The 12,140-nt window shown below is 34.6% G+C and overlaps 1 protein-coding gene across 4 annotated transcripts in view; it reads left to right on the forward strand.

Annotated features, from left to right (window-relative positions):
- Nucleotides 1-12,140, forward strand: part of KIAA1328 (KIAA1328 ortholog) — a 399,895-nt gene that overhangs the window by 52,074 nt on the left and 335,681 nt on the right. For all 4 annotated transcript variants that reach the window (XM_025365278.1, XM_025365279.1, XM_025365280.1 and 1 more), the window contains one exon: nt 8,890-9,005. In XM_025365278.1, the coding sequence (XP_025221063.1) occupies nt 8,890-9,005 (116 nt within the window). The remainder of the gene's footprint in view (nt 1-8,889; nt 9,006-12,140) is intronic.

The raw sequence follows: 12,140 nt of genomic DNA on the forward strand, positions 1-12,140 counted from the left end.
CTGTAGCTAGCTTGGTGTCTGCTTCAGATCGCTGCCCAGTTTTGTGCTTGAAACCCAGGGCCCTGGTGGTGTAGGCACCCGAGGGAATCTCCTGGTCTGTGGGTTATGAAGACCGTTGGATAAGCGTAGTGTCTGCGCCAGATAGCACTATCCCTCATGGCACAGTCCCTCAGGGCTTCCCTTTGCTAGTGGAGGGAGTTCCCCAACCCCTTGTGCTTCTGGGTGAGGTAATGCACCATCCTGCGTCTGCTCGCCATGCGTGGGGTGTACCTACTGTCTAACCAGTCCAATGAGATGAACCAGGTACCTCAGTTCGAAATGCAGAAATCCCCCACCTTCTCTGTTGGTCTCACTGGAGCTGCAGACCAGAGCTGTTTCTGTTTGGCCATCTTGCCTGGAGATTTTTTAATATTTTCTATATACAATGATGTCATCAGCACATAAAAATTTTACTTTTTCTTGGTCTGTAGGCATTCTATTTTCTTGTGTTATTGTGCTGGCTATGATATCCAGTCAATAATGAACAGAGGGAGATAGTAATAGCTGACATTTTTGCCTTATTCCTGAAGTGCAAAGGTAGGGAGGGACAAATTTTTGTTTTACTCTCAGACATATGTTAACTGTAGGATTTTTTATTTTTAAAGATTCTTTTCATTAGATTGAGGTAGTTTCTTCTGTTTCTAGGTTGTTGAGTTTTTATTGTAAATAGATTGAATTTTGACAACTGCCTTTTCTGCTATTATAGATGAGCATATGAGATTTTTCCTTTATTCTGTTAACATAGTGAAATACATAAATTAATTTTCAACTGTTAAACAAATCTTGCCTTCCTGGAGTAAACGTTAGACATATTATCTTTTTATATATCTGGATTCATCTTGTGAATTGTTTTTTAGAATTTTTTTCAGCTATATTTATCAGATAGATTGGATTATAATTTTTGTTTTTCATAATACCCTAGTCAAATTTTGGTATCAAGGTATGGCTGCATTATAAAATGAGTGTGTATGAACTAAAAGTGATAACCAGTAAGTATTAGAAAGTTAACTTTTTTTTCTTGGTTACCAACTTAAGCATGTAAATAATCAAATATCTGATCAGCTTTAAGTACTATGTATCATACTACCTCTTATTCTTTGTTTCTTGAAAAATGAGTTTTATTCTTAGAGTTGTTTTTTTTTTTTTGAGATGGAGTCTTGCTCTGTCACCCAGGCTGGAGTGCAGTGGTGCGATGTCGGCTCACTGCAAGCTCCGCCTCCTGGTTTCATGCCATTCTCCTGCCTCAGCCTCCTGAGTAGCTGGGATTACAGGTGCCCACCACCATGCCCAGCTATTTTTTAGCAGAGACGGGGTTTCACCGTGTTAGCCAGGATGATCTTGATCTCATGACCTCGTGATCCGCCCACCTCAGCCTCCCAGAGTGCTGGGATTACGGGCGTGAGCCACCGCACCTGACCCTATTCTTAGAGTTTTTAAAACAGTATGTACTTTGATCAGTTTTCTTTATATCTAATCTTTTTCCTGTATTTACATTTATTTTTGTTATTTCCATTTTTAATATCGAATCTACCTTATTCATTGTATAGAAATTTATGTATTTCACTTTTCATCTAAAAATTCTTATTTCACTTAGAGTTTTTAACTACTTAAACTTTACTTAAAAGGAAAGAAGAAGGTCATTCGTTAGTAGGAATAAAATATATAATTCCATTTATTAAACAGCGTATTCACAGTTGTGTACCCATCACCACAATCAGTTTTAGTACGTTTTCATCACACCAAAATGAAACCCTATATACATTAGCACTCACTGCGCACTTCCCACCAATCCTTCCTAGCCCCAGACTGCCACCGCTCTGATTTCTTTCTCGGTGAATTTGCCCGTTCTAGATATCTTACGTAAATGGAATCATACATGTGATCTTTTAAAACTAGTTTTTAAAACTCAGCATAGTGATTTCAAGGTTTATTCACATGGTAGGTAGCATGTATTACTACCTAATTTCTCTTTGTTGCTGAATAACATTCCATTGTATAGACAATGACACATTTTGGTTATCTATTCATCCATTGATAGATGTCAGGTTGTCATACTTTTATTGTGGATAATACTGCTATGAACATATATGTACAAGTTTTTATGTGGACATATGTTTTCATTTCTCTTGAGTATCTACCTAGGAGTAGAATTGCTGGGTTGTATGGTAACTCTCTGTTTAACTTTTTGAAGAACTGCCAGACTTAAAGCGATTGTGCCATTTTACATCCCTACTAGCACTGTACAAGGGTTTTCGTTTTTCTGCAGCTTCGTCAACATTTGTTATTATCTGTCTTTTTTTTAATTATAGTTATCCTAGTAGGTACGAAGTGGTATCTAATTGTGGGTTTGATTTGGATTTACTTAATGGCTAATGATGTTGAACATATTTTTATGTGCTTGTTGGCCATTTGTGTTTCTCCTTTGAAGAAGTGTCTGTTTATATCCTTTTCAATGGGATTTTTTTATTGTTGAGTTTTTCAGGCTTAATCTATTTCATACACCAGTCCCTTCAAGATATATGCCTTTGTTTTCTTCTAGAGTATATAGTTTTAGCTCTTACATTTTGGTCTTTGATTAATTTTGAGTTAATTTTTGTATATAGTGTGATGTAGGGGTCCAACTTTATTCCTTTGCATATAGATATCAAGTTACCTCAGCATTTTTTTTGAAAGGTTATTATTTTTTCTTCAATTTTCTTGGTACCTTCATTGAAAATCAGTTTACTAAAAATATGAAGGTTTATTTTGGGTCTCTCAGTTCTGTTCCACTGATCCATATGTTAAGTCTTCATGCCAGTACCACACTGTTTTGATTACTGTAGTTTGCAGTAAGTTTTGAAATTGGGAATTGCAAATCTTTTGTGTTCTCCCTTCTTCAAGAGTGTTTTGGATATTATGTGTCCCTTTCATTTCCGTATGAATTTTGGGATCACTTTCTGCAGAGAAGCCAATTGAGATTTTTACACTTAATCTGTACATCAACTTTGAGACTGCTCTTTTAACAATATTGTCTTCCAATAATGAATGTGGTTTTTATTTAATTAGGTCTTAATTTGTTTCAAGTGTTTAGTTACTCTCAGGTATGATTTTTGTTCTTTTGAACTTTATTCTTGATGAAATTGTAAATGGAATTGTTTCCTTAATTTCATTTTGGGGTTATTCTCTGTTAGAATATGAATATACATTGTTCTGGGATCCTGTAACATTGCCAAACTCCCTCGTTAGTTCTAATAGTTTTTTTAGTGAGTTTCCTCAATTTTTCTATGCACAATCACATCATATGAAATAGTGATGGTTTTATGTCTTCCTTTGGAATCTGGATGTCTTTCCTTTTTCCCCCTAATGTAATTGTTAAGAATTGTTCATTATTGTCTTTAATATTTTTACTATCACTGTAGCATTGTATTGAATTGAAACAATGATGGCAGGTATCCTTATTTTGTTCCTGAACATGGAGGAAAGCATTCAGTCTTTCACTATTAAGGTAACGTTACATGTGGGTTATTTCATAGATGGCTTTTATCAGGTTGAGGAGATTCCCTTCTCTTCCTCTTTATTGAGTTTTTTAAAATTATAAATTGATCCTGGATTTTTTTCAAATGCTTTTCTGCATCTATTTAAATGATCATGTGATTTTTGTCTTTTATTCTATTGATATTGTATATTACATTAATTGGCTTTTGGATATTAAAACTACTTTGCATTCTTGGGATAAATCCTAATTTGTAATCATGTAGAATTATTTTTATCTACCTAGATTCTGTTTGCTAGTATTTTGTTAAGGATTTTTGTGTCTGTATTCATAAGAGATATTGGTTTGTAGTTCATAGAGCCCTTTTAGACATGTATTGCTGTATCTTTGATGCCTGAAAGCACTTACGTTACTTTAGGCAGTACATGTTAAATAACAGCCAAACATTAAAATTTGTAAAGAGGAAGTTAAATTGATTTCATTGAAATATTTCTTTGTAATGAGAGATCCCTTCTTTATCAATGCAATTATTTTTGCTTGAAAACAATTTAATTTTTTTTCTATTTGTTGGGCATACTCTGAAATCTGTTCCTTCCTTTTCCAAATCTTACTCACTAAGTTGATCATTATAAGTCACAAAATACAACCAACATACCCAGCTCCCAAATGGTAGAATTTAAATAGGGAAGAAACTTATCTGTTTGACTATTAGGTGAGCTAGAATTCTCTTTGAGATAGGTTTGCTGACTTGATGTTGTCTTTCACATTCATTTAAAAGTACCAATTTCTGGAGTATTTGGAAGAATATCAGGAGTGTGCAAAGTTATAAAATAAATCCCTTTCTAAAACATTAGTTTTATTAAAAAATTTAGAATAGGTGAGTATGGGGAAACTTTTTATATTAAAATAGAAGAGTTTTATGGAGAGGAATACAAAATATGCATGAATGTTTAAGGTAAAGCATAAGACTTCAAATAAATTCAGTACTTTGGCCTGATTTTCAGCCCAACCACCCAGTTCTCCTACCTGTTAGATAAGAGTACATTTTGTGGAAGTTTTTGAGAACTACTCTGAGGTATTACCAACAATGATGATTTCTTTATGACCAGGTTATTGCCCTTCTTGTAGATAATTAACAAATCAACACTACATCTCCTTCTGTCTGGAAGGAGATGTATTTTATCCTATTAGTCAAATAGTTCACTTTTATATATTTAGATTTTCATTGTGTTAAGTAGCTTTTTGCTGTACAGTAGTCATCCCTTATTTGCAGGAGATATATTCCAAGACCCCCTGAAACTCTGTATATATTATGCTTTTTCCTATATGCATATACCAATAATAAAATTTAATTTCTAAATTAGGCATAGTAAGAGATTAACATCAGTAACTACTAATAAATAGAATGAATGTAACAATGTACTGTAATGAAAGTAAAATAAGGGTTACTTGAACACTAGCACTGTGATATACCTCAGCAGTCAGTCTGATAACCCATATGGCTACTCACAGGCAGGAATCGTACACAGTGTGGATATGCTGAACAAAAGGATGATTCATGTTCCAGGTGGGACATAAGTGGGCTGGCTCAAGATTTCATCATGCTACTAAGAAGGGTGCACAGTTTAAAACTTAAGAATTATTTATTTCTGCTATTTGCCATTTAATGTTTTTGGACCACTGTTGACATCAGGTAACAGAAACCACAGAAAGTGAAACTATGGAGAAGTGAGGACTAACTATTATACTTTAAAATGTGATACAGAATTAGGTCTTTTTATTTTACTTTGTGGTCTGAGAATACTTAGATGAAAAATATGACCATGATACCAAATATTTTCTTGTTACATATACTTCATTGGAAATACTGTTGAACATAAGACGACAGATTTCATAATGAATATCAAATCTTGAGGTTGCTTTATTGGCAGGTCTTCTACATTGAAAATCTATATTAATATACTAGCTCATATTAAGTATGCTAATGGACCACAAAGAAGCCATGCATATCTTTAGCTAGGCCTATCGAAAAAATGTTGCTCTTTTTTGTTAATACAGCTTGTTAATTTTATAGCCTTCTAGGGCTTAATAACTGCTACAGGGTAGTCAAATCATAGCAGCATAACAGAAAAGATTAAAAAGAAAAAGCCCTGCTTAATAACATAGCAACAAATATTTCAAATATACCCCAGAAACTAAATTTAGAAAAGAATGATTTTATCTGGATAGAATACATTTTGGGAAGAGCTCATCACAGACTCTGACATTAGGGAATTTCTGACCTGGCTGGACTCTAGAGATAATCTGTGCATTTAGATTAATGTTAAGGTAAACCTGCGATCTGCTTTTCTGTTACTGTTTTTTATGACCATGGAGCATTGTTTGTTGAAGAAACAAATCTTTGGGACATTCTTCATATCTCTAATGGCTTTTGTGAATGGGATTGAAACTACAGAAAGCCATTTTTTAGATCCCTTTTGGAAACTCTATACTGAACAAAATTATTGTGATTACTTTTTCCTTTAGTAGGTGTTCACTAAATACTTTTAAATAAATAAATGAAAATAAATGTTGTGGTATCTACTTACAGATTTTCCTCTTTTATCGTGTCTTCAAGATTTTACCAGTCTAAACTGGGAGGGATTTTGTTACATATTTTCTTACCTTGACAGTATTTATTCTTTGCTCACAATACAGATTGGGTATCGCTAATACAAAAATTGGAAATCTGAAATGCTTCAAAATTTGAAATTTTTTTGGCACTGGCGTGATGCTAAAAGTGGAAAATTTCACACCACACCTTATGTGACAGGTCACAGTCAAAACACAGACATACAGCACACAGTTTATTTAGTGTACCTCCACAAGGGAAAAAAGACCCTCCCAGAACCCCTGTAGCTGTGATAGAGCGGTTTTGAGCATGCACAGATTCTCCTGCGCCATCAATCCTACAGAGGCATCTGAGCAGGCTGGGCATGCCAACAGCAGGCCCCTCACAGTGTCCCACATGGGAACAAGACCTCCTTGCATTACTCACTGTTTGTTTGCTTATTCTATGCTCTGTGATTTAAAGATACTGTTTAAAATGTTAAAAAAAAAAAAAAAAAAAAAAAAGTCCTGCATCATACCCATCGGGTAATGTCGATATTCCCAAATTGGAAACTATTTCAAATCTGAAACACTTCTGGTCCCAAGCATTTTAGATAAGGGCCACTCAACCTGTATACAGCATCACTCATTTCTTTGTTTTATGCATCGTCCTACAGATTCATCACTTTGTTTTGCATTTCTGTAGTCTCATGCCAAATTTCACGTCTTTATACTTTTTAATATTTCTCTAATCTACTTACTACTCTGTCATGCTATCGGCATAGCTTTTGCCTAAACCATAGTATTTTATGTCTTGTTCCGTGTCCAAATGTTTGGTAACTTTTTCCTTCTTTACAAATGGTTTCCATATTTATAAAGGATACACACACATACACACAGTCAAATATTTATAATATAGTGAAAGAAGTTCTGGAACTTAAGTGGGAAAGGATTTTTAAAATTGTCTAGTCTAGCCTTTTTTCTTTCTTAGTGAGATCAGTAACGCCCAGAGAGATAAGCAGACTTTGTCAAAGTTACTTTGAAAGATGTTATTGCAAGTGGGCTTCAGAGTAATAACAGGAAAAGGGAAGGCATTGTAAAGAGATGGGAACAAAGGAAGCAGGATAACCTGCTAACAGAGTATAAAGTCTCTTCGTGTGTATATATTTGTTTAGTTGTCTGAATTCTTTGTAAATATATCAGTCTTTGATATTACCCTCTTTGAAAAAAAGGCCTGGGTCCCATTCATGGGCCTAGTGGTATGCTAAACATAAGTAATATATAGGACAGGGAAAATGACTTGAATGCTATGATAAGTAAGAAGAAATAAACCTATTTATTGAGCACTACTATGTGCCATGTGCTTTCACACAAATTATTTCAAAGACAAGATACAATCAACTCTTGAACATTCATGATTCTAGTTTTCAGTTATCCGGTTGATTGCAGTATCTCTACCAGAGGGCAGGCAAGAAGGAAAACCTATGGGATTCATGTTATACAGAAGTTGCTCTAGTAGAGTAGGGTTCTGGGCACAAGTAAATTTAGTAGCTCAAAGAAAAGGTTTAGATTCCCTGTGGGCTTCACTTACACCTATTCCTGTTATCTTATAGGATATGTGCATTCTATGAGCTTTGGAGAAATATGTACCAGTAACAGAAATTTGGGGTTAATGTCTCTGCACACAGAATAGAATGAAAATTAGGGGCCAGGCGCGGTGGCTCAAGCCTGTAATCCCAGCACTTTGGGAGGCCGAGACGGGCGGATCACGAGGTCAGGAGATCAACACCATCCTGGCTAACACGGTGAAACCCGGTCTCTACTAAAAATACAAAAAAAAAACTAGCCGGGCGAGGGGGCGGGCGCCTGTACTCCCAGCTACTCGGGAGGCTGAGGCAGGAGAATGGTGTAAACCCGGGAGGCGGAGCTTGCAGTGAGCTGAGATCCTGCCACTGCACTCCAGCCTGGGCCACAGTGAGACTCCGTCTCAAAAAAAAAAAAAAAGAAAGAAAATTAGGGTTGTCCCAATACATAAGTCAGTGAATTGCAAATAAAGTGTTGGTGTTGTTCATGTTTGTTTGTTTTTAAATTTTTGTTTTTTCTGTCTGTGCTCTTGTCAGAAATCATCCCTTTCTGGTTTGATTAAGTTGGAATCGTTTTCAGAGTTAAATATTTTCTTAGTTAATGTTTTTAACTTTATAATTTTTTTTGGACTAAGAATAACATGTACTGCAAACCTTCCTTTACGTTACTGTCATCTTTTTATTTAATCATACAATTTATATGCTACTAAAGAATGCAGGGTATTGGTACCAGGAAAAAGTAAAATTGCCCGTGTATATTTAGTAAAATATTTAAAGTACATATTTTGTTTACTTTATTAATAGGATTTAAACAAACGTATACAAAATGTAAATCAAAATCAATTGATTGTACCTGTTTTGGTAACAAAAAAAAAATGAAACCCATGTTTTAAAAATTGGAATATATTTCTGTCCTGGATTATAATTTGGCACCTGCGTCCTTTGTAGGACTTTCCATATTTAAGATGTCTCTGATGATTGAAAACATTTTTAATGTAAAAGTTACATGTGTCTTTTATTACAAAGGTGAAAAAGATTGCCTTATGAGAGATTAAGTTTTTAAAAAAGCAACAACTAAAACAGAACAGAGTGTTCCTGAAGAATTCTTCATACCTTTGGAAGAAGTCTAGTTTTTGTAAACTGCAGCTATAGGCACATATTTAATTTTATTCTGATAGATGTTAAAATTTTTTTCTATTATTTCAGAGTAAGTGAGGAAAAGGAAGTGACGGAGGAAAGACTGAAAGCTGAGCAGGAGTCATTTGAGAAGAAGATCAGGCAGTTGGAAGAACAGAATGAACTGATCATCAAAGAAAGGGAAGATATCCTTTTGAAAGTCTTCTTTTTTAACGTGCAGGAAGTTTGACTATTTCATGAAGACAATGTAAACTCCAGAGAAATAATTGTTCTAATTTGTAACAGGGAGTAAATCTGCATGTGCTGCTGTTTCTAGGCAATCAGAACGACACTTAACAGTATGTGCTATAGCTTCCTTTGTGCCTGATGAGGCCCTCCAGCTGTTTTGCTGCTGCTGTTATATTGCTAAGCACATACTTGTCAACTAAAAAGGACAATAAGAAATTTGGTCATTTAAATATAGTGTTGGAACTTTATTAAATTCTGTTCCTCTGCTGTAATTGAGCTGGAACCTCCTTGTGTTTCGTATTCTTTCTAGTTAAAGCTTTGACAGTCCTAGGAATTCTCTGAAATCATAAAAATTTAAAAAAATTCTTTTTACTGTAAAGATGTTGTAATTGATAAGTGTCTATATGGCAACATAAAGCTGCCAAATCCTTCTTATGGAGCAGAAAACTATTGGGTTTAGACCTAGAGGGGTGTGTGTGTGTGTGTGCGCGCGTGTGTATAGCATTATTTGTAAGAAAATAAAGTAAAAACATATTTTAGGGATGTGTTAAAATAAGCTATTTCTGAAATTTCTTTTGAATAGGTAGAATTACTTATCTTTGGGTATTGTATGCAGCAATACTCATGTAGAAGAGAAGTCCCTAAAGTTAGAGTGATGGAGCTGTCAGCTAAACTAGTGTGTGAATGCTTGAAACAATTATTTTTATTGGCAGTATCATCATTAACTTGATTGTTAATAATTGTTTCAAAGATTCTGCAAATGTCAAAAATGGTCATGTACTGACAGTAAGTATGCCTTTGTGAATACCAGAGAAGTGGAAGCATAAAGATAAATTATAATAATTAGCTTGAAAAACACAAGACTGTAGCTACAAAAACAGAGTCCTGAACTTTTATTTTCCAATCAGTGGAAGTTCATGATAGAAAAATAATATTATCAGAATTCTCAGAATTGATTTGCTGAGTATAACATTAAGAAGGCTTGTTGGCCCCACAATTCTAGATCAGTGCTTTTTCAGTTATTATTTTTTTCTACATCTCTAGCATTTGGATAATCATCTCCCACCTTCTCTTTTTTTTTTTTTTTTTTGCCCACTTTGACTTCATTGCCATTGGTTGTTGACCCTCAAGGTAGATGGTCTTTTGTGTTTTTCTTCCTGCTACTTTTTTCTCCAGATTTAAAGGAATGCTGTTTAGTCAGAATTCATAACAAAGTGCTCAGCCAGTTTTATTTACTCTTCTATTTCTCATGAGGAGTAGTACTCCAGGTCCTAGCATTTTCTAGAAATGGTAGGTTAGGAATGCTTTCATTTGCAAAAAAAAATTCAATTTACAAGCTCCTTTGTTTCTCACATAATAAGAACTCTGGAGATCATGGAAGATTCAGTGGTTTAACATTTTCAGTGCTGGCATCTTTACAGTTCTCTCAGGTTTTTTTAATGGTTGCTCAGATTCTAGGCATTACATTTCCATTAAGGCAGGCAGAAAAGGGGAAGAGGTCCTGGTAATTATGACTCCTCCTTTAAAAAACATAAAAACTTTATGAGAGCACTCCCTACTCCCCACCCACTAGTCTTTTATATGATATTTGTAAAGGTCCTGCATTTTGTGATGTGGCCATGGTAGGCTGCAAAGGAGGCTAAGAAAGTGAGCATTTAACTTGTCCAACTTAGGTAGTAGAAGGCAGCACTGGAGAAGACTGGAAATGAAGTCAGCCCCCAACTCTGGTAGCAATTCACTCTTTGTATGGAGTGAGGGGAATACAATTCACTCTTTGTATGGAGAGGAGGTGGTGATACTTTAACCTTCCTGGGACAAAAAATCTGTAGCATACAGTTGGTAGTAGACAGTTGAGAAAACCTGGCCACAGTTAGAGTGGGCCCTTGTTTGGTAAAATACTTTAGAAAATTTTGTGGTTATCTGGAAAAGTAGAATCTAACTCAAGTAGACTGTTATATTTAGCACTTTCTGGGGCAGGATTAATTCTATTCAGTGCTAAACCAGTCTATACTTTGCATGGCTGTGAATGGTTTCTTTTGTCAGGCTAAATGTTATGATACCTGGGTGATTGTAGTGACGCTATTTTTCATGTTTTCCTCATGATTTAACTCAGGGGTGAACATACTACTACCGTGGGCCACATCCAATAGGGTGCCAGCTAATTCCAGCCGTACCCATTGCGTTATGTATTGTCCGAGGCTGCTTTTGTGCAATAACAGCAGAGTAATTGCAGCAAATACCCTATGCCTTTCCTAACCTAAAATATTTATTATTTGACTCTACAGTAAAGGTTTGCTGGTTCATGATTTATCTTACAAGCTAAGAAAAGAAAGGAAAAGATATGTGAGTAAACTCAAAGACTTTTAGTCATGTGGCATAGTCAGACTTATTTTACATATAGTAAAATAAGCATTTCTTTATTATCGTGAATAAGAATTGGAGTAAATGTTATACCATTGTCAAAAATTAAAATTTTTTAGTTGGTCTAACTGGTTTAAGTTTTTTTTTTAAGCACTAAAATACGGGTAGTATTTATAAAACTTTGTTATCAAAGAAGGAAGAAAGGAAGACATGATTTTTAGAAAATGATATTTATGGTTTTTATTCTGAGTAGATCGCTCAGGTGCAAATCTCCTTTACCAGAATAAACCTGTCAAAGGTTAATATAGATGATTTTACAGTACATAAACCTCTATAAAACTTAGAAACATAAAACAAGGTTATTATTTAAAATAATATAATTTTAACTATGGATACATTTACCTATCATACATGAATGATTCAGACTCTTAATGTATACATGAAATCAGATAATTTCAGATCATTTTAAAGTCTGTTTCTGTGTGAGAAAATATATCCATTAATTCTGATTTTTGGCATTTTAAAGATGTATTATACCAACATTTATGGGATTTTTGTTTTAAAAGTTTGAGTAACTTGATTTATTGATCAACTGTATAAACACAGACCAGTGCCTTAGTAAAAAGGAAAAGATATTTTACGTGTGTGCATTAGGATCAGCCTGTTGAAGGGTTTGTTCTTGTAGAAAATTGTGCATTTATTATTAAAACATAAAAAGTCTTAGTAACATT

This window comes from Theropithecus gelada, chromosome 18 (assembly GCF_003255815.1).
Source record: "Theropithecus gelada isolate Dixy chromosome 18, Tgel_1.0, whole genome shotgun sequence".
Taxonomy (NCBI): Eukaryota; Metazoa; Chordata; class Mammalia; order Primates; family Cercopithecidae; genus Theropithecus; species Theropithecus gelada.